Here is a 24,080-nt window from a genome sequence, read left to right as displayed (position 1 = left end):
ACCTTATGGATCTCGATCTGTAGTATGTACAAATCCAGTTTCTTTTCTAGCTCCTACATTAACTTTCTGCACCATGGTCAGTAAGAATCCATTTGATCCAGGTGTAACCTTTGCCTGTTATGGCTGAACGTTGTGATGTCCTGAGCGTGCTTTGAAAGCCGCAGTGGGGTTCTGCCGCTCCTGCGTTCTTTAATCATAAATGAAAGCAGTCTCAAGGCATGTAGGGTCAGTGAAAGTAGTGTTTAGTTTAATTTCTGCCTCCCTCATCTTTTCAGTCTTCACTGAATTATCCCAGATCTCATAAGAAAACATCGGTTAGTGATCATTAATCCTCTACATACTTAGTGTTTGTTTACCTTTTTTAAGGATGCTGGGGACTGGATGAAATCAGGCTTGCGGTAGCATTTGCTGTTTAGTGTCAGACATTTATTCCAGCAACTGCCCTGAAAGAAAAATATGTATTCTACATCTGGTGGAAGTTAAGGAATTTCTCCCTACCTCCAGGAGCCTGAAGTCCAGATTTTTCTTTTCTTTTTTTTTAAAAAAAGTAGAACATATGACACTCCTCTCGCTTACTCTTAGCTGATGACAAGTGTGGGAAAATAGAATTGTTAATTGTTGCTTCAACAGGTATTTCACTGTTTAGTCAGGTCTCACAAGCTATCTCCTAGTAGCAAAGCGCATGGGATATGCTCCTGAGAGCATCCTCCAGGTTAGCTTCCAGTACACTCCTGATTGAAACTCACGTATTCCTACAGGTGCACCTTGGGAATCCCAAAGTGATTCTGTTGTTTGTGTAGTCCCTACAGTGTGATGCCAAGTCAAGACAAGCAGTTGGATCCAGGCCAGAGAGTATTAGGTAAGGCTTTCCCTCCAACAGTGCATTAAGGGCAAAATCACAGCTCTGTGCCAACATTTAGCAGGTCCTTCTATATCTGACTAGTCTATAGACCCCAGGTTTCTGTAGCTCAAAATGCCCATAATAATGTATAGAAAATTAGGAAAACTACAGCATTTGGGACTCTCTGCCACTGCTGAGGGAATTCCAGGTTCCCTATATTTCACATAGCGATTGACAATACTTGGATGGAACTATTCCAGATGCTTGCTACTTTAAAGAATATATGTACTCTTTTTCATAACGGAGAAAGATATTTTCCCGAAGGTGGTAGAAAACATTGTGGAAGCGTCAGTCCTCAGGGAACACACTGTGGTAGCGATAAAACTGAAACTTCTGAGAAGTATTATGAAAAATGTGGAGGGGTGGAGGCAGCCGAGGAATTGTGACAGCACCCAACATTGCCAGCAAATAAAGCACCCAGGGCTGGGTCCCCCATCAGCTGGGTTTTGTCTGAGAGGGTAAAGAGGAAGAATTTGTGCCCGTTCACCAGCACTGGCTTGCCTTACATATTTGTGTTGACCTGATGGCAATTGAAGGAGTGTAGAGAACAGAGTTGAGACTCTTGACCTGCCAACACCGGCTTTTGCAACTTGACTCTGCTTGTTTAAGATCTGTGATCTGCAGTTGAGCCGTTCTTCTCCCATTGAGGAGAAGTGAAAAATCTTTCATGTGTCACATAGACGAACAAGCAAGGTTATCTCAGTGTGGAAACATAGGGATTCTAACACAGAAATACCTCGTTTTCAGCCCAGATTGGGATGAACGTTTAAATACTGAAATTACATTGTGTACTGTGGTTTTACAGTGCTAGGGAATATCTGAAGCGTGCTAATATATAACGTGGTAAAGGGTTGCTGATTTTTGTGTGATTTGTTGGGAAAACTCTTGGGAATACGAGAAAAAGTTCTCACTGAACTTGCAAAAGCCAGAATACATGTGGGTACACAACAAAGTCCTTGTTGTGCTTACTGGTGTACAGAAACATAGTTTATAGTACCTGTATATTTTTATTCTCCTTGGGGTGACAAACAAATTTATGTACATATGTATTTTCCATCAGACGTTTAGAGTTGACAGCACAACGTGCTAGTTGTTGAGGTGTTCAAGAGGGGTGTTTTTTAACAAGAATCTCAATGAAACCTGGGATAGGTACCAAACTTGTGCATCTTTTTTTCATATTTTCTTTTTCTCCACCTCTACTTCAGCCTGTCAGATGAACATTTGTTCACAGGGCTCTCCCGGGGCTGTTGATCGTACTTGTTTCCTCACGCCGCGCTGCCGGGCGCCATTTTGTGCGTTGCGAGGCTGAGGGGCGAGGCTGAGGGAACCGTCCAGAACCGGCTGTGACCGGCTGTGACCGGCTGTGACCAGCGGGGGGCGCCCGCCGCGCCTCACAGCGCAGGCGCCACCCGGGGCTCTCCGGAGGAGGGTGAGCGTAAAGATAGAAAACTAATCCAAAAGAAACGTGAGGAAAACGAAGGTGAGCAACACATAAACGAGTGGTAATATTTCAGCTGCAGAAGCTGTGAAAAACAACGGAAAGCAAGCGGGTGGGCGAACAGCGAGGAACGTGGGGCCTGGGGGAGCAGGGCAGAAACCTGGGCTGAGGAGAAAGGGTTTGGTAAAGGGGGCTGGAAGGACCTGGGGGAACAAACTGAAGGCACTCATTATATATATAAAAGTAAGGGTATGTTTTTAGTAACTGTATTGATAGTATGTATATTTCTGGTGTTACCGGCACAAGGAAGGTGGGATTTTGGCCACTATGCGCATGAGGAGAATAAATGTGTAAATGGCTGAAGTGTGCTAAAGGAACTCTTAATTTCTCCAAGGATGAGAAGGCCATGCTGTACAGGTATGCTCCTGCACAGAGATTATTGCTTTTTGGAGCTCATAGGAGCACTGAGTTTGGACAGAAGCTGTAAACTCTAGTGGATTTTCTATGAGCATGGAAGAGGCTCAGTTTACCTATAATTGTAAGGATTCCATCAAATATATCCTCATGAACAAAGGATTTATCTCTTAGATCAACTCAGTTTGTAAATACCATCATACAGCAAGTAAGCTAAAATACTTACCTCAAAGTATCCGTATTTTCTTATTCTGTGCTAAATTTCCTTCAGTGCTGGATATCATAAATTTTGCGTGTGTATGATAGATATTTGGCTCCATCTCTAATACCTTTAAAGACTAAAAACATTTTAATTACTCAAATTGTTAATTAATATGTGATTCATGCCACTATAACAAGATATATCAGCAACACTCCTAGAATCAATCAAGTGAAGGTTACTGTTTTATTTAGGAGCAAATGAAATATTCTGTGTTTTAATTAAAAACTTTGTGCTATATCTAAAATATCTACATTGCTTTTATCATTCCATAGTTCTATTTTTAATATTCCAATTTATTTAATCATGTGAATTAATTTTGATCAAAAATTGTCATTGAAGTTAAGCAACTATAAGGAAGGAAAGTTTGCAGCTGCTAATAGCTTCAGGTTTAGGAATGGGCAGCAATCACGTGAAAGAATCAACTATTAAAATAAATGATCCTTTCATTTACAATCAGAATAGAAAGACTTGAGTTTTCAGAGTTGCTTGTGTGGAAACATATGTAAATTTTGTAAAGGAGGACCAAGAGTACGGAAATGAAGCAGAAGAGTGGTAAAATATAATTTAGTGTGAACTTAGGAGTGGAAAACAGGATGCTAATGCTTCTTCTCAGTTTGGCTTCTGAATAACGGAATAAAGAGAAGTTATTTGTACAGATGTTACCGTCTGCTCCTTCTAAACTCTGCAGAGAAGCATCTCTTGGGTTCTTTTCCTCAGATATGAAATGTGAGGCTATACTCAGCCCTGTGTGCATGTAGCGGTGTTTCTATACATAAGCGTGGTCAATGCCCACCAATTCACACATTCATTTTCGTAAATCTAGATGCAAGGTTGAAATTGGTTAGTAATATTAACCAGGAACTGTAAGTCTGTGTGGATAATTACCGGAATACTTCGAACCAGATGACACTCTTGTACGTGCAGATGTTGACTTTCAGTGACTTTGTGCCTCCTTGTTGTATCTATGTATTTAGAGACAATACAACTGCTTTTTTTTTTTGTTTGGTTTTTTTTCAGATGTCCAACGCACAGGTGTGGGTCTCGTGTCTGTCACCAAATGGTATGTCACATATTATCCCACAGGCCGACTCATGGCACCAGTGTTCTGTTTTCAGTGGCAAATCTGGAAATTGCATTTACTCAGGCTGTCTTTCTAGCTAGTCAAGTCTTATTCAGACCTAATTAAAGAGGTCTGTGTATGAGAAGGCTGTGAGTGATTACTGGGTGCATATTTTTGTTTCCACTCTGGTACTACTAGTGGCATCAATCCAAGCAGCAGGATTGGGGATGGACAGAGAGTAGGAAAGAGCAGATGAAAGAGAGAAGAACTAAAGAAAATGAACACATGTGGGGAAACATACTATGTCTGGGGCCCCAGAAATTTACATGAAAATTCAGGGAATGTGGCCTATATTTGTTTATTTTCCATGGTTATTTTGGTAACACAAAAGTAGTTAAGGTGAATCCTTGGATCTTTGTTGTATTTCTTTCTGTGTCTTCTGCAGATTTCTTACACCTTTGCTTTCTGTCCATTTCCAACCTGGCAGAAATATGTGGGGGTCATAGAGGGGGGAAGGAGTGTGAAATTGATCTTGTTTTGATACATTGTTGTGCTTTGAGACATTGTTGCTAAAATGTTGCAACATTGTTTCCTACAGAATCACCACACTTAAATACCTAATTGTTTCACAGTCCTGGGGTTTATTGGTTACACATGGTATGTTGCTTCATGCCACAACAAAAAGCTCTCTGTAGTGAGCATGTAAGAGTTCACTACCTGGTTTTTTGTTTTTAATTTGAGCAATGGCAGTCAGATGTACTAAAGCACAATCCACTAGGTGTTTAAACCTTTATATATCTTAGAAACTGCCCCTGCTGCAGTCGTTCTCCAACATTTCATTCTTGGTGTGAGTTGGGAAGAGAAAGCTTCCCCTATCGATCTCTGTTCAACCGCAGTAATTTCATCCTCCATCCCACCCGAGGAAGCTCTATGGATGCTGGATGTTGCTAGACCTCGGTTTAGTGCCTGATGCTGTAGCATAATGGATGTTAACTTCGTGTCCGTTCCTCCACTCCAGAGTCTTTGGGTTGTGCTTTCCATCATTGAAACAGCAGCAGCTCATATAATATTTTGCAAGTTTCTCCTGAAAATACAAGAGTACATTTTGCAGATCATGGTCTTTCAAGCTGAATTCAGCCTATAAAATTTGTAGGGAATATTTTGTACAAAGATGGCTTTGTGAAGCAAAGGTCCAGGTCTAAACATCTTTCCTGAAATTTTGTATTTAAATCACATTGGTGGCCATTGCATTTGAATTTGTTATGGCTAGTACCCACTAACAGGACTGCTGAAAGTTTTGGCCGTTTTGGCTCAATAGCTTAAATCATTTCAAGGAAATGAAAATACATTTTAAAGAAAAGCATGACCAAACAACAAATAAATATTTTTTTTTTGCAGTGAAAACTTAGCTTTGTACCTGTCATTAACAGTATATCTTTAAAAGCTGTATTTTTTCTGATGTGTCAGGCTTTTACCGGAATGACTGTGTTTTGCCACTCGGTGTTGTGCATGAAAGACCAAAGTGTTTGTCTTTTCCTTACACCTCTGAGGTGCCCGAAGCCCATCCGTAGTTCAGTGTCACCTGAGAGAACCGGAGATGACTTTTTTTGCAGAAGTCAATAGAACTTGTGCCATTGACTTTGCAGATCCAGTGCTTTACCCAAGCAGTTTGCCTAGTGATTTTTAGTATTGATGTTCTGTGACAAAAGTTATACTTTTATAGAAACATGCTTTTTCCAGTGATGGACATAACCCAGCAGTTTAAGTGGCTTGACTGTATCAATTTATTCCAGAAAAAAAACTTCTAAAAGGTAGTCTTAAGTGCTTTAGCTGAAAGCTGGTCACATTGTCTACTTTCTTCGTTCTGCAGTCTTTTTAAGTACTGTACACAGGATACAATATGTAATAAAGGACAAACAATCCTGTGTTCAGAGGCTATATTTGTTTAGTGAACCTGAGAATTTCCAAGATAAAAGAAACAAATATTTATTTGGTAAGTGACATGAGAAGGAAGGGTTTGACGAGGTGCAGTTTTGGTACAGCCAAATTGTAATGCTGTTAAACAAGTTATACCAAGATCTGTCTGTTGTCAAGTGAAAATAAGATGGGTTGAACTCAAAGGAGTGACAGAAAAACCTCTTCATGCTTCAACAGAGCAATGTTTGAAGTAATGGTGAATAGTTTGGTGCAGTTATTTGACTTCTGTGTGGGAGAGAGACAAGAAGAACAAAAAACTTGCTATATTGTGTCATAGTGTCCTGTTTATCTGTTCGTTTGTTTCTAAACTTCCAAACAACCACCTTAGTTAGATGATCTGATGACTCAGATTATATATGTAAGCTGTAAAAGGAGACTCTGTGTGGAAGCTGTCTCACAAAAAGGGCTTGAAATGCAGGGTTACGTTGCAAGGAATTTTTAAAGACTCGTATTTATTGAATGGTATATTAAATCTATGTATTTTTTTTAAATTTCTATTTAGAAGATATATATGTGTATATATGTGTATATATACATATATTTATCCTTTGGACAAGTGATTGAAGACCTTAGGCAGCCCCAACATTACTAATGACAACTGGATATATTCAGAAGCCCAGAAGTGGAGTCCAAAAGACTTTCGGATACTGTTTTTCTTGGATGGATGTTAAAAACCTTTAAGTTTTGGGAGGATTCCTATGAGAAAGCACCTTTAAACTGAGAAAGGTCAATTTCTTTGACAGCCAAGACAGGAGGTTTCAGAGGGGTTACTGTGATCCAAAACTTGAATTATGTATGTCAGTCCTTAGGGTGTATCTTTTAAAATGGGAGTGACTAGGGCTGGAAACCTGGTGGGATGGTGGCTGTTCATTTCCAAATGCAAGTAGGATATTACATTTAAAACCCATGTTGGAAGAAAGCTAAGGTTACGAAGTTAAGCGCTCTGAAGGCAAGAAATGCCACAATTAAGGCTGCTGAAACCTCTGAGTTATTCACTGGATATTTTCAAATGTCTGTATCAATTTAAGTGGGGATCCCTGTGCCCACAGCCAGTTTACTTTTGATTCGCACTCTGTTTCACAGCAAATAAGGCAAGGATGCAGCTAGAAGGAATGCCATGGGTATTGCCTACGCTTCAGCCCGAGCTCTTGCTTTAAGGTGATGGAAAGCAGAGGCTCCCTGCTCTCAGTCCCTGAACCTGGGCACAAAGGGAGAAGAGCCCGATGGGGCATACACAGAGTAGGCTGAATCCTCAGGGAAATTTATTTATGCCAAGTTTAGAGCTCCATTGAAAGGGAGTCTTTTTCTTTTTTTTGTCTTTAGAGACAACAAAAGACAAAATTCTGATCTCACAGTGATTTCCCTGCCAACATTTAAGTCAGTGTTTCAATGCACGAAGGCGTATTTCTCAGTGAAAGGCAGGTGGGGTTCCGAGAGGTTTTTTGATTTTATTTGTAATGTCAACATTTTATCTTTAACATCATTTGCAAAATAACACTTCTGGTTTTGCTTAAACTTTACCAAACAGTTGGTTTTGAGGCTACTTTTGCCAAAATTATTGAAGTCTGTCAATGTTATAAGCACCTTAAGTGGAGAGTCCTGCAACAGAAAATGTGTGACCAGCTAAACTTGAACTGTTGCATAACTGTCAAACACGTCTCATTTGCTGTACTGCAATGACAAAGTTTGCATGTAGAAGTTACAGAGCACTTTTCGTGCTGAATCTATCCTTCATTTATGCTTTCACTCTGATTAAGGACTTGCTCTCTGACTGCTGGAATGCCAGTGATTGAAGACCCCAGTTAATTTACATGCTCTCCAGCATCCTTGGTCTGTTTTTATTTCAGTATTCAGATCACAGGAAACCATTTATAGGATGTAGTAGCTTTCACACAGAGTTGCAGCCAACTATTTTCCAAAGGTTTTGAATGCTAGAAAACAAGTCTTACCAAATTCATGAGCTCAATATTCTTCACCTGTCAGTCAACAGAGAGGGGCAAAATCACATCCCTGAAATAAGTTTCTTTCTAATGTCCTCATTGACTGCTTCTCTTGAAAGTTTCCAGTGAGGAGGTCCATGAGCATTTTTATAAATTAATTTCTGCTGTTAAATGCTTGCATAATTTAATTTGCTTGTTCAGTTTCATTGTGATAATGTTCACCATGTGCAGGACGTTTCCAAAATTAACAGCAAGGATTTGAGCAGAAGTAATTCACTTTATTGGAGAAAATAGACAAAGAGCTTGATGTAAATGTAAAATATGTGCTTTTATTTGAAAATATGTATTTGCTAAAATTAGCGGAGATCTTGACTTGTTTTCAAGGAGCTGCATATACTTTGGGCAAGCGCATCTATGGTAGGTTGGTGGGAAAGCTAAGAAACGCATTTTATACTTCAAAACAGAAAATGTAAAAAGCAGGCTGTACTGTTGAACTCAGTAATTTTCTTCTTGATTCAAAACAAACAAACCCAGCCCAAAGCTTCTAAAACCTAATGCAAGATTTCCTTGCATGGAGCACAGTAAAATCCTAATGGCTTACTTCCTATGGTTTCCTTTCATAATGCAGGAGACAACTGAAATAAATCCTTGACAAGAAATTATACCTCTGACTAACTGTGAACACAGACTGTCTCTTGAAATGTTAAAATTCAGCTGATCTGTTAAATAATAGTTATTAGGAGGTGAACTTCTGTTTGTGCTGTTGGAGTTCTCTCGTATCAGTATTCATTATAAAGCTTTGGAAAGGTATTTTCTAGGAAAAATGAAAAATTCCATGTTGATAATTGTGAAACTCCCTTCTCTATTATTTTGGCTTAGATCCTCCTCCCCCCACTTGAAAATTCTTGGGCCCAGCATAATTGTTTGAGTTTTCATTCCTGTCACATTGAGGCCCAAAGAGGAGCCAATTGTGTGCACTGCTATTGGTAATCAAAGTGGATAACACTCTCTTTTCACAGGATTTTTTCTTAGGGTATTTAATCCTATATTCAGTGAGGAAGAACACTGGAGGAGGGTTTCTTTTAGTATTTTTTTCTCTCTCTAGATATCCTGAGGTCAGAATATTCCAGTTACAGTCTTTATGGTCATAAAAGACCATGAACTTTGAACAGAAGACTCTTGTGGGGGCTAGTACAGAAATATAAATGGCAGAAGCTAAAAGGGTTGATTGTCTTTGGTGGAAATATATATACTTTTTGGAACACTGGAGTGGAAGTAAAGACAAATGAACATCCTTATGGTGTAATCACCAGGTTGAAAAATCAGGTGACTTTAGTACTCAAACTCCCTGTTAGCACAGTGAGTTTTTATGTTCTTTATATCTTCGTTGGTGGATGAGTCAATGTTTAAATGCTCATTTATCATTTACTATATAAAAGAAAAGCTATTACCTGAAACTCATTTTTACAGTTGCAGGCAAACCGAAATAATCATTTTCAAGGACCTAAAGCTGTTTCTTGAAGAATGTCATCATTTTCTTCTTATTTTACTTACCACTTACACTGGTATATGAGGTACCTTCAAGAGCTGTACCTTGCAAAACTTGGCTGCAGATATTGCCAGCCACCGTACCTGTACAAACTGGGCTGAAGAAACTCAGTTTCAGCAAACTACATTCATCTTGCAGACAGGACAAAAGAAGCACTTTAAAGGCACAGCTCACGCTGAACACTCTGCTGCTCGCTCTGTGCTGACCTGTAACAGCCCTGCCCAGAGAAAGGATTTTAGGAGTTGAGGGTAAAGTCCCTGCTTTACTGTAGAACTGCACGTGCTTGTGCCCATCCAGAGGGGAGGTGCTGTGAGGTTGCTGTTCTCTGTTTTTATGCTGAGGACATCTTTGAGTAAATGAACTGTCTGTCTGGAGTGGTAGAGTAGTACTCTTCATTTTCTGGAGAGAGTCCAGCGCAAGGCAGTGTAGATGATGGAATGGAGCATCTCCCGTGTGAGGAAAGGCTGAGGGAGCTGGGGCTCTAGAGCTTGGAGAAGAGGAGACTGAGGGGTGACCTTATTAATGGTTATAAATATGTAAAGGGTAAGCGTCAGGAGGATGGAGCCAGGCTCTTCTCGGTGACAGCCAATGGTAGGACAAGGGGTAATGGGTTCGAACTGGAACATGAGAGGTTCCACTTAAATATGAGAATAAACTTCTTCCCAGTGAGGGTGCCAGAGCCTGGCCCAGGCTGCCCAGGGAGGTTGTGGAGTCTCCTACTCTGTAGACATTTAAACCCGCCTGGACACCTTCCTGTGTAACCTCATCTGGGTGTTCCTGCTCTGGCTGGGGGGACTGGACTGAATGAGTTTTTGAGGTCCCTTCCAATCTCTGACATTCTGTGATTCTGCATCATAATTTGATGACTATCCTACTAGATCGTGTTTAATTTTTGTGTGTGTTATCTTCTCTATTTGTGTCGTCTTCTCCATTCTTTTAGTCCACATGTTTGCAGGTTATGTATATTTCTGCATCCACAAGTTTCTACCCACTGATGTTTCTTAGGACTCCTGTTCTGAGACGCACCGGTACTAAGCGTTTTGTGTTACTGCTGGGGAAAGGCACAACTTTGCATGTCTAATTGCACTGGGATATTCTGTCAGAGCCATTACGTTGCACTGAGACTGTACCTCTTCATATACTGAGATTATATAGGGGAAAAAAAAAAGTAGTGTAGGCAATACTGTACATTTACCTTTGTTAGCTTAACCTCGCATATCTTTTAGTTTTCGTTCCCCCAGTGCCACCACTCTCTGCCACCCCTTTGTGCCTCATTCTTTATCTCACCAAATGGCCGAAGAAGGGAAATGAGGTGATTAGCTGAGGCAACTAAGTGGTGAGACCAACAGCAGTGTCTCTACAGGAAATTATACCACTCATACAATTGCAGATGGCTGGGGGTTTTGCTGTTCACTTGTAGTTGCCGGCACACTGCCGCTGACATAAACTCACATTATGCTGTCTCTGCATCTTCTGTGGCTCCTTCTTGGTTGTCGGTGAATAGACTTAGTCCGTCTCTTTTATTTGCTCGCAGAAAGGTGAGGTCCTATATGCAGAAGACCTGTTCTCCCTTAATCCCATTTTAAATCTAGGTTGGAACAAAGGTGTTATAGGTGTTAATTTACAACAATATCTAATTGTTAAAATTATCTTGTTAGGATGACGCACGACAATAAAAATAAGATCTTTTAAACTCACCACCCGTAACTGCTGCAGATCTTGCAATTTGTGAGTACCAGAAGGCTGTAATTTACTTAAGTGCTTGTACGTTCATTTTATAAAAATCTGTAGGTCCTTTTTAAAATCAAATGTACTTTTTATGGTGTAATATTTTAAGTCTAGAATGGTGAGAATTGAACTATTTTATCTGTAATGTAATAGAAAGGCATGATCTCTTTTCTTGGGGAAAACTGGAGGTTTTCTATGAATTCTAGCAGGAGTGCATTTGATTTTTAGCTCATGAAGTCAATATTGAGACAAAGCACATATTAGAAAAAAGATAATTACCTGATTCTGAAAGAGAGACACCCATTTATTTTCCCTTTTCCAGATATTCGTCTTTTTTTATGTTTGTGTGTGCTAGTTCTCCAAGTGACTGAGAAGTCATCAATATTTGCACTATAAGAGAATATTGTAAGTAAAATGGTTACAGGTTTTGCTTGTTACTTTGCTGAGTGATCAGTTAACTACAGCTTCTTTGTGTTTTTGATAGTTACAGCAGAAAGTCTCAACAGTTTAACATGACAAAAGATGCAGTATTGGTAATAAGTGTGTTCATTACATACTAATTAAAAGATGCACTAGCAGTGATGGAGTGTCACCCAGAACCCCCATGTTCTATCTGTCTCTATTTAAAAATTGTATGTTAGGAACATTCTTTTGTACACAGCATCAGGCAGGTGAAAGATGTTAGTGGTAATGCATTCCTAACCTGTTGTGTCATTTTAACAAATTGTTTTCTCAGTCATGTGGTCATACTTAAGTGTTATGGTTTATTAGCTGATTCGATTGAAAAAAAAAATAATTAGGTCTTATATTCTTACATGGTGATTTGTCCTGTGTTATTTAGTACTACCTATGGTAAGGGAATCAAAGTCGGTGAACAGTTGCAGGCTCTCAGACTTTCAGGGCAGGTAGGTTTGCTCAGTCCACGAAGATTACACCCAAAAGGCATTGATTTTACTTTCTCATTCTCTCTTTTTTTCATCTTTCCTGCCTCCCCTTCTTCTGATTCTTGGGCTGATGCTGACAGGTTGGGAAAGGCAACACTGAACTTAAAAGTAACATGAAACGGCTAGTACCGCTCAAGAGGTAGTCAGAACTTGTCAGGATTGGTTCTACACACCTCTGCCCTGGAAAAGAATTATAAGGTAGACTAATTTTGTCTTGTAAAGCTTTTTCTGCCTGACTTTTCCAGTAAATTTCAATGTTAGGAGTGCCCATTTCCACCTACTTCTCAGAAAACAAATTTTGCATTTGCACGGGTCATGTTCAGCTTACACAGAAAACAGGTGTTTCAATACTGTGCTTTGAATCTAAGTGTGTCATTGTTGGAGTTTTTTTGCCAGAGCTCTTTGTACATAGGGACTTTGGTTTTAGCATCAGGGAACTATATTGCTCAGAGGCAAGAGTACACTGTCATGAACTCCTTTTGAAACAAGGGGAAAAAAACAACAAACCAACAAAACAGATAATTTGTTTCCCACTTGAGAAGAAATCAGCATTTGTACATGTAGCGGAAGTTCTTTAAGTAGGTATATGAACTGCCTGGTAACATCTCAGAATCTATATGTCTACACATAAATAGCAGTCAAAGGTATTTCCACTACTTCTCTATTCTGTGAAGGCCACACAGTATAAAAACTGTTTTCACCACTGAAGAAAACAATTGACTACTATGAATACTGGCTTTTATATGCACGCTTTCATATGGGCCCACTGGATAATAATTAAATTAAGGTCTCTGGCTCTTCCTAAGGTTGAGCTTGTGAATATCTAAAGATCCGATTGATCAGAGAAGTTCAGGTTAACTGTAAAATTGATCAAAAAGCAGGCAAAGAACAACGGCTCAGCTGAGCAGTACTGCTAAGTGATAAACCAACTGCTGAAGAATGTGACTGGAATGATGCTGTAAAAGGCTGTTTTCATTTCAATGTATTTAGCATGGGACTGTCATTTAATTGTGTTGTAATTGTTTCCGTTTGACAGGGAGTTGAAGAATGACATGTCACGTGCATTTGTATCTGTTGCATTTCTCTTCGCATAGTGAGAGAAGGATATAAAATGGGATCAAAAACCAGCGGAGTCTTTGTTACTAATTGGACACATAGCTCACTGGTTTTGTTCCGTAGAGTGTACTGGGCTTTCAAGTTAAGTGGCTGATTATGTGACTTTGCATGGTGGTGAGCAGTTCTCACTCACACAAGGAACCTTTCCTCTGTGGGCCATTTCTGTCAGATACTGAGCACAAATAACTTCCCTCAAAATTAAAATCAGCTGTTGGAGTAAACACATAAATATTTCTTTGATGGAACGAGGATTTTCACCTCCTGATACCCTGACCTCTGCCATGTGGCTGTGGCTGGGAATAAACGGCCGTATCAGCCCCTTAGTTAATAATGCAATGCACCTTTGTAAATGTGTAAGCAAGGAACGGTGTCTTCAACCTGTAATTTGGAGACTACCCATCTGTTGCGAGAGAAGACAAACAGCGACGTCTTCTTATGTTAATTCTGGATGCGGGTTCTGTGGCTTCCACGGCGTTATAGAAAAGAGGTTTGACTGACTCAGTATCTTAAGCTGTGCATTAAGCTTTGCACTGATATAATCAATTTTACTATTAGCTTAGTTGTGTTCAGGGTGGGAAAAGGGCGGGAGGCGAAATTTAGGTTTCATTCTCTAAGGCTCGAAGCACTCTGACCTTCATCCAGCAAAGCACTTAAGCAAATGAGCAACTACATATGCTTGATGTTAAACACATCATCAAATCTTCTGCTGGATCATTGCGAAATCAGGCTTTCTTTGAATGAAAAATAAGAGAAAAGATGATATGCTAGGGGAAATGAAGGGGTTTTTTCATATTTGGTATCATTTTTATAAACACGAAAGGTTTGTTAACTGCAAATTAGTCAGAAAGTGTTGTTCAAAGTCTTCATTTTAAGGACAGAATTATTTATGGATAAGAACAGGGCAGCCTAGGAGTCAGTGGTGGTTAGAGGGATGAGTTTGGACATTTGTGTTGATATTGTGTTTACAGTGCTGATGCTGGTGATCTGATTATTTTTATGTACAGTTGTGTATATATCTGAGAGAGATAACAGGGCATTTGAGTTTTTAGGTGGAAGTTTATCCTTTCAAACTGCATTTATTAATTCTAGCAAGCTTTTCTTATTTTCCCTAGCACAAAAGACTTGCATCAGGTCTTAAGAACTACCAAAGCTTTGAGAGACATAGAAAGGGTTGAACAAAGGATGCATATGTTGTCTGTAGAAATCCAGAAAGAAAAAGGCAGGTAGATAATATTTTTAAAATATTTTTATGCTGTTCATTGTCTAGGTGCAGTAAATAGTATTCATCATTTGAACCTATACTAGAGAAGGAGCCTCAAATTCTTTGAGATTATTTTGTGTCCTTCCTCTTCCAACTTTATTTTCTGCATTTTCTTGATTCATTTATTCTGTGTGTAGCAGAGCCACACACGACACACCCTGAACACCCCCGCCCAGTTGTGGGAGTTCAGAAATCTCTGCTTTTATTTTAATACACTATTTCTGTCAAACTTTTGCCAAATAGCATACAGTGATTTGTCTTGGGGTAACCCCAGGACTGCAAAACTGAATATATGTGTAGCATTCTCCCTATAGGCTACCCAGGCTCTGCCTCATTCTCTAGAATAGTGAACAGCACACACTGACTGTCTTCTAAAAATTTAGGAAGGAAAATTTTTTCTTGGCTAATGAGACTTCTAACCACAGCGATAACACCAGATATCAGACTATGTTTCTTTCGGTGACTGTGGTCCTGGGCTCATAAACAGATTTTTGTAATTCCATTGGACTTTTGTGTTCATCTGCTGGGCCAAAAAGTGCTAACCTTTGCTTTGCAAGTGCATGCAAGTATTACAAATAACCCCTTCTTTGTAATATTGGTGTAAACTGCAAATTAGCCAGACTGTTCAGAGTAGGCCCAAGATTTTCTTCAAAATAGGACCCAAATGAATATTTGGAAAATCCTGATGTGCTCTTTCAAGCTCTTAAGTAAAACTTAAAATGAAAATGTTATATTGCTGGTTGTATAAATTCCTCACACAGTACTGAAAACTAATTCAGAAACCACTGTACTGACTAATGAATCAAATCATATCACACCTTAAAGGACAACATCATCACATTGTGTTGAAGATTCTCTCCCTTTATTCTGTGGATTATCAGACTGAATCTTAATTTTTTTTTCACAGAATAATGGGAATAATTGTATTTGTATATGCTGTCTGTACTGGATCTACATATGTACAAAATTAACTTCAAGATCCATCCCCTGTTCTCAGTGCACGCTAATGAAAAAGAAACTGTTGTAACTACGGAAGAAACATGGAGATAGTGAAGCATTTGTCAGAACTGGTCCTTTGTGTTGCCTCACAGAACCATGTTGTCTTAAAAGGATATTTATACAGTACAGTACAGGGCTGCTGTATAATACGTAGTATATATTCTCTGTGCAATGCCAAAAATGTGAGGTGCTATGCTTTTTAGTTTTAAAAATGTCAAAAATGGAAATTCAGGCTATTTGACACTGCAATAATTTGTTGAGAGATGTCTGAATATGTAGCCCTTTCTATAATTTTGCACAACAGTCTGGGCTGTAATATTGCAATAATTACCCAGTGAAGTCATAATTGAAGGGTAAAAATTGAATTTAGGGTCTCCATAATTTAAACAGGACCAGCTTTTACCAAGGATGGCACATTTATGGTGTCTGCTATGTGCCTTATAAAACATACTAAATTTTAAGCCGATAACTCAAATGGTTCCTGAGGTATAAACTTGTGAAAAGTCACAATTTTGCATTGTGCTGAAAAGCCACCTTACAATACAGTGACTACCATAGCTCTTTAATATCCAGCAGAGTTCTCCTGCTGTGCTTTGTCAGTCGGTAGCAACATCCAAGTCTTCTTGTAAAAGTAATTCACACTTTTTTCACAACACTGTTGCTTTAATTACCACTGAACTCTGCTGTTGCTCAGACAGGCCTAGCAGGACCAAGAGAGGGTCAGCGCCGCAGTCACTGCAAAGGAAGCAAATGGCTTTTTTTCTTACTTTATTATTAACAAACCATCTTTGATTGAAATGCTCCTAGCTTCTGAGACCCAGTCGTGTCTCTGTGCTCTCTTGGGGTATTCATTATCAAAGCAGACCGTGGATGTCAATCTGGAAAAACATCAGAAATAATACCTAAAATCCTAATCAGAAAACTTCAAGTAAAGACAAGACTTTACATATCTTTTGCTTGCAAACAGCTGATCAGCTTTATCATATATGCACACTGAATTTCTGATAGAAAAAGACTAACTCTTCAACATGCTGTACATTTTTTACGTGTAAAAATGATTGTTATCCATTTGTTTGTAATTCTTTCTCTTTTCTTCATGTTTATTTGATTCGTTATACCTCGTTAGAGCCAGAGGCGTTTACAGAAAGAACTGAAAGATCCTGGAAGACAAAAAAATATTACATTTAAAAATACAAAATACTGCTTCTGTAGCTATGTCTCATGAAATGTTCCGTATTTATATATAGTCTTTCACACTTAATAACTGTAAAATAACATTTTAGTAGCGCAAACTTCGTTTTCAGACTTAGGTTTGAGTGTGTTTGTCTCACTGCTTGCCTTGGGAGGTCAAGTTTGAACTCGGTTCTGTCCCTTATGCCCCTCTGTGTGGGAACCAGCTCCCTGGGAGGGAAATGCAGCGTTTTCAGCATGGCCGTTGTCTTCATGAACTGCAACATTACAGCATTTTTAGAGCAGGATGTGAGTATGACTTACATGTTCAAGGGAAATTGCAAAGGAGATTTTAGAGCTGAAACTGAGTTAGTCAACATTAAATCCAGTTCAGCCTGCCAGCCTTAACACTTATTAAAATATACCCTGTGATCCATGAATACGATTATAGATTAGTCCTCTGTTTCATATCTCACCTAAAAGATGATACTGCAAACTGATGCCACACCACTTAACACCCCAGTAATGCACTGATACCTTTCTGGTCTGGAAAAAAGTGGCACCTGTTGCATGGAAATTCAGTTAATTAATTAGATAGCAGTACCATCTACCAAAATACGCTGGGTTTTCCTTGAATTTTTCACAATCCAAGAATTTGAATATTATTTATTTTTGGATGTAACAAGATTAAAGTTGACTGGGTAAGCTGTCATCTGTGAAATGTTCAATAATACCATGCCCTAATCAGGGCCATTGTTTTTCATCAGTTCTATAATTCCTCAACTTTAACTACAGGATTGACAGAAAATATCTGTAGAAATCATATTAAAAATACCTGCCCCAAGTTACTGTAAATATTTTCTTATTCTGTCGTGTCTGGAATCAAGCAGGATAGAAAGTAGACCTTAAAAAAAAAATGTAGGGGGAAGGGATGTGGTTTCAACATAATTTTAGCAACTGAAATGGTGAGTATTTGATGTACACACTTGCAGTGACCTGAATAAGTGTGGTTGTGTATACCAGGGATAAAGACAAAAGGAGAGAGGGAATTTTCTTTCTTCATAACCTGCTCCTGGCAGATTCAGCCAGAAGTACCATTCTCACTTTTTTGTCTCCTTTTCCGCAACTGGGTAGCAGATTGTTTGCTGTGTGGAAAGGCAGTTGCAGCAGGTATCACTTCCTACAAATTCTTTATTTTGCATTGACTAAATGTTTGGATGCTACAAATGCTGAAAAAAATGTCCTCGCAGATTCCAGTAGTTCCAATGAGAAGTTATTGAGGTGGGAGGGGCTGGAACAAAAAAAAAAATAAGATCCAATATTTGAAAAATCAGAAAAGAATGAAAAAGAAAAGCGCGTGATATTTCACTGTTTAAAATCCAGAAGGCAAAGGGATGTTCTGTGGCTGGTCCATCCTGTTATTACAGTCCAACATTTCCAGTTGCACTGGGAAAAAAACCTCAATGTTTTAATTGACAGCATTTAGAGTTGAGAAGAATTTAGACCAACTATAATACACTGGTCAGAAACACCACTTAGTCTGTGCCAGGTGGTTTGATGAGTATAGAACAAATCTGAGTTTACAGGCTCTTTTTCTTTGAGATTAATCAAATCTGAAGCAGCATGAAACTACTGGATATGAGGAAATAGGTTAAATGTAAAAACTGATGCTGCTAGTTTTTATGGTAAAATGTAATGTGAAGTAGATGCATGTAGAAATAGTATATACTTATTTCTTAAAGACTAAATATATCCCTTTGGAATTAAAGACAAATATTTGTTGGCAAACTTTATTTTAAACTAATGTTCTGAAAACAGGGTGGGAATATGAAGGGAATAAAGACAACAACATCTCTCTGAACAGAGTGACAATTTTAGCACCCTAATGAGAAGAAGAACTGGAACTCCAGGGTTTAGCAACCTGCTGTAGAACAGGCAGTGAATACAGTTTGCATCCCTAAAAGATCTGTGTAGGCTTCTTCCTGACCATCTGACCTTATTGTGCAACAACTCCACCTGCCAGCCACACCAAACAAACAGAGATTTGCTTCAGATTTAAGGTACTATTACAGTGTGTGAATAAGATTCCCAGTATGTGGACATGACAACTATGAAAAACTATAATTTAGGACATAGAGTATTCTCTTTATGCTTTTATGTGGAATTTCACTTTAATGTGATGTAAATGACAGTAAGAAATACCTTCACAGAATGTTAAAGCCTTCCCATTAAAAATTCTGTATGCATTTTATATTCTAATTCATGTACAGTCAAAAACCCTGATAAAATCATAGTACTGATTTGACTGCTGCACTTATCGTATTAATGAGGATACTTTATGCCTTTTGAAAATTGGGATATAGTCCATTATGTGATTGTGAATGATGTGATTGTATCACATCAATTTGTTATTCAATCCCACCCCTCCCTTTAGTCAACTTTGTATATAGGAAAAGCCATTGGTGAGCATGCATGGAGGCAGGAAAAGCTACAATTAAAACTAGTATTTTCCTATTTTATCTTTTCACTTGTTAAATGGATTATTTTTTCTAAGTCCTGAAATTTAGTCAAACTCCAGAGGGGAATTGGTTGAGGTATCCAAAATCTCTAGAGGAGCACCAGCTAAGGCTGGTGGTAGGTAAAACTCAGCGAGGTCAACTCCAGCTTTCTGGATGAGTGTGGAAGGTGGGATTCACCTCCCTTAATGTTGGGTATATACCATATGGCTATATATATATACACCATATAGACTCATCTTCTTGGCTCTGTGTAGTCACCTCTATAGGATGATTCACTTTGTTCTATGCCTGTCCCCCTCCACAGACTGTAATAGGGAGTTGGCTTTCTAATTTGTATCTTTTAGACAAAGATAAGAAAAATCTGGCTTGCTATCACTACATCTTAAAAAGCCTTTCTAACCCCTCCAACATGGCAAGAGGTTAGGAGCTGAAAACCAGCACTTCTTTTGTTGACATGTGTACACATTGGAACTACATGGGTAGTTTTAAATATTTTCGTGTTTTATTTTTGCTAGTCGTTATGTGCTTTGCCTTTATGACTATTATTGTCTGTCTTTCTCTATGGTTGATTGTGGTTTTAAGTCTGTTGAACATGTTTTACCTTGACGGAAGTAAAACCCCCTGTTTTTCCCATTCGTGGCTACTGTGAGTGTTTCTAGACTGAGTACAATTCCCTGTCTCATACGATGAAGAGGTGTAAGTTCTCCAGAACACAATAGCAGAGGTATAGAAGTCTTGCCTCAAAAACATCCTGCAAAGAGCATTGTAAACAGAAAATTAAATCTGCATTCTGGTGTATTTCCCGTAGAATCTATCGATGGAGTATTTGATTCTCTCTGTAATGATGGTCTCTGTCCTTAACTTGCCACTGAACGCTATGTTTTTCTCATGCTGCTGTCTCCACTTGGTGTCCTATCGCTGCCTGTAGTTTTCTGGTTTTAAATATTATCTTCGGTTTCATTGCCCAGCCTATTTTTATGTTTTATCTCTTTATGAAAACTTCTTACTACTGATTTCAAGTTCTCTGAGGTGGTGCTGCCACATGCTCCAATGCGTGTTACAGTGGAGTGTTTGCGAGAGCTTTGAAATAGAAATTGCCAAGCCCCTACTATGCAATCTTGTATAATACTTTGCATTTTTGGACTTGTTAATGCAGGAACTTGACTTGAAGGGTTTATCAAAGTATATGTTCTCTTGGATTTGACTGCCAGTGTCAAAGCAGTTTGTTTGTAATGGCTTACCTGATTTCTTAGTGTGGTGCACAGGAATATAATAGTGTGCATATGCATACACACATGTGCAGGCGGTTCAAAATGGTGGAGTGTAAAAATATTTTACTTTAAAGTGTCCTTTTTTAGGGGTGGAGGAAAGATATATTTAAAGGTCAAAGGGAAACATTAATGGTGTTAGATAAATTTTACCCTATTTAAATTCAAACCCAATAAGAACTTTATACAATCTTTTGGACAAAGCCTGCAACGTTCTAATCTCTGCAAATCCACTCTCTACTGTTCACTGCTCTTCTTATTAATCAGTCTACAGAGCTGTACTCCTCTCGATACTGTTACACACACTGCATTTTTATTCTTCAGCTTCAGCTTGGCCTTTTCTATATTTTTGCTTCGTCTTACATTCAATTACCCACAGCCTAGTTTTCAGAATAGGGTGCTGTCGGTGGCAGCGTTTAAGCAACAGCCCATTATGTCATCTTGCTTCATATATTTTACTCTGATCTTTTTTAGGATGAAGCTTATTTGAGAAATCTTTCCTCTGCCTTTGCGGAGAAATTATTTCCCGCCTTCTGCAGGGTCTGAAATTTGCCTTCTCAATGCCTTTGTTATTAAAAGAACAAGCAAACACCCAAGTTATTTACAGCTTGGATCCTGTTGCGGTTTTAGGCATACCAAGGTATTCTTCTAATTATTGTTGCTCTATTTACGGCTTTCATAGTAGTTTTTAATGCTTCAAATTCAATGTATACTTTCTTCAGAAGCTTTTTGTATTCTTTGTAATATACGCTTTTGTATTTGAGAGGTCCATTTCCTTTCCATATATGTGAGTTTATGACGAGCATTTGTGAAACTGGAAGCTGTTTGCCCAGAGATGGTTCTCTTTGGAAAAAATCCACAGCACAGAGCTTATGACACCTGATGAAAGTCTTGGTCACTCTTGAATTTTAGACTTACTCAGGACTGTCATGCTTTTTATGTCATCTTCGCCACGTAATTTGAATTAAGTTTTCTTGCTGAGATATAAGGGACTTGTTTTTTGGCATGAGCCTTCATACGTAAGAATATGTTTTTAAAACCAGAATATGTTTCTATTTTATGTATGTTCCATACATGCTTATGTACACTAATTATTTATATTTATCTGTAGGTAGTAAAAACATGCAATCATCTTTTCTATAATTTTCTTGCATTGGGAAGAGTTGTTCACTAACCAAATTTTTTTCCCAGGCCTTTTTGTCCACACATTCCATTTGTGGCAAAATTCCTTTGGAAAACCGATGGCACTATTTCCTTTGTAGTATTGAATTAGATTTTGTCCTGCTTTTTCCAGTATTTTTGGGATGTGTCTGCTGTGATTTTTCTCCCAGAACTCTGGTTTCATCTCCTGCTTGGAGAACTGAAAGTACATGCCATGTTTTGGTTTGGTAATGGGGGCAAATGTTGGGGGCGGTCATTTAATATAACTCTCATGTACAAGTATTTCATGCCTAGGAGTCCAGTTAAAAGGAAATTGCAACCAGAATAATCCATGCAATTGGCCAACTTTTGTATTTAGGGTAAGGTTGTAATGTTTGTATTATCTTCAGTGGCATTTCTCTAATGTATGTATACTGAACTATATACAGACATACAGAACAGCAATAGGTACCAAAAGAGAAAGCAGAAATTCCAGCCACAATACTTTAGGAATCTTGGGCTAGAAGTACAGGAGGATTTTGCAGATATGATAGCCAAACAAATGCGTGGATTTTGATAGTATAAAACATAGTAAAAGCTGGAAGTTCATGCCAGTCCTTCAAAATAATTGTCTTTAATTAGTATTATTATTGATCACGTAGTAGGAGACACAGCCTGAGTGATACAAAGATATCAAGGGAATGCTTTACAGCTTAATTATGTTTCCCTGGGAGATTTAACATAATTCAATTTATTTTCCCTCGTGTTTCATCAATCATTATATGAACAGAAAGGATATCTGAGCTTCATTTCTAAGTGAATTCTTGTAGATTCAAGAACTTTTGACAATATACAGATTAGAGAGAGGAATGGAGCACACCTGTGGAGGAATGAACCTTCAAAGCCTTTAAGACGCTGGTAACACTGTTATTTATTGTTGGTAAATTTTCTGGGGACAAACTGTGGAGGCATATGGCCTATGTAAACCCAGTTCTGCTACAAGAAACACACTGTAATTGGGCCAATTAATTATTTTTAGCCAGCTATTTCTGAAAAAAAAAATGTTGTGCATGGAAGATGTGCATGCATGTTCCTTCTGTCTTGCAAAAAGTGCTGATGAATTTAGCTCATTTTCTGGACAATAGTCTATTACTGCCATAATCCATGTCACAGAGTAAGTTGTAGGTAGTGTTGAATCTTGCTGTTGCTTGGTACCCAGCAGGCTCTTCATTTCCATTTTGGAAACTGCCAAGTTCCAAATATTCATTACCTTTTATGGCAGGCTTCCAAAGCACCCATTGAAATGAAATAGAAATTATTTTTTAGGGCGATTAGGGGTAAATTCCATTTTTAGGGCAATTTAGGGTAAATTCCATTTACCTCCTTCATGCACCAGCATTTTGGTTGGTGATGGCAGGAGGAATTGGAGATCATCTATTGCTAGGGGGTTAGATGAAGGAATTTTTTAAAATATCAAATAAGTCCAGATCTGAGCCAGTGACTTTTAAAATGAAAGGTCTGCTCTGTTACCATTAATGGGCAGGCTTTCATAATTCTTTGCTATTAGAGCACTAACTCCCTCTTTTCAAAGCCTTCCTGAACCTCTCATTGTCCAGCATTTGTATCCCTCACTTTAATGAGTGCTAAATAAGAATTATATAAGTATTTCAATAATTCTCACTGGACAGTTAATTAAGCAGCACTGACTCTAAGGAGCAGTCAGCTATTACCTCCTTTTACAGACAAGTGCTTCCACAGACACAAAGGGAAGAGGTCAATTTAAAAAAAAATGATGTGTGGATTAGTAATCTTTCTCCGTAATAAATGACCTAGCTAACAAGCTGAAGCAGTGAAATAAAAACTCACCTTTTTCTTTTTTTATTTTGTTCCTTCAGTTTTCTGATTCAATCTCTTGTGTTCCGTCAACCTTCTTTTGTACAGGAAATGAATTCCCTTTAACTTTTTTGGGGCCTGAATATTTTGAACTAAAGCTCTCCAAATTTGCTTCCCTCAGAAAATCGCGTGGGGCATGGCCCTGCCCAATTCTTCATTAAACATTCTTTTTTAACAGCTTCTGTTTTTTCTCAGATTTGATAGATTCTACCACAAACTCCAACCAGAGTGAGTGCAGAGGACCATAATACCAGTCTTACACACAGGGTATTTTATTAAGTCCAGCAGTTAAAAATGTACAAAGTTCCTTGTAATAATCCATTCATTCTGTTCTCGCCTGATTCTTGGAGTAAGCCTGCACAATTATTCAAATCCCAGCTTTTAGCTACAGCATACACCTCGCCATGGGGCTATGCCTCTGTAATCTTGCTTTGGTCTTGCATGTCAAATGGAATTAACTCCCATAAGAAATGTATGCGAAGACAACCCAAAGTGTCTAAT

The 24,080-nt window shown here is 38.5% G+C and overlaps 1 protein-coding gene across 11 annotated transcripts in view; it reads left to right on the top strand.

Moving 5' to 3' along the window:
• Window positions 1-24,080, top strand: part of LOC110362494 (uncharacterized) — a 480,683-nt gene that overhangs the window by 303,257 nt on the left and 153,346 nt on the right. For 7 of the 11 annotated variants that reach the window (XM_065059403.1, XM_065059406.1, XM_065059405.1 and 4 more), the window contains one exon: window positions 4,033-4,075. The exons of the other annotated variants lie outside the window; for them this stretch is intronic. In XM_065059403.1, the coding sequence (XP_064915475.1) occupies window positions 4,033-4,075 (43 nt within the window). The remainder of the gene's footprint in view (window positions 1-4,032; window positions 4,076-24,080) is intronic. 11 annotated transcript variants of the gene reach the window in all.

The sequence above is a fragment of the Columba livia genome, chromosome 3 (assembly GCF_036013475.1).
Source record: "Columba livia isolate bColLiv1 breed racing homer chromosome 3, bColLiv1.pat.W.v2, whole genome shotgun sequence".
NCBI lineage: Eukaryota > Metazoa > Chordata > Aves > Columbiformes > Columbidae > Columba > Columba livia.
This window is presented reverse-complemented; position numbering and strand designations above follow the sequence as displayed.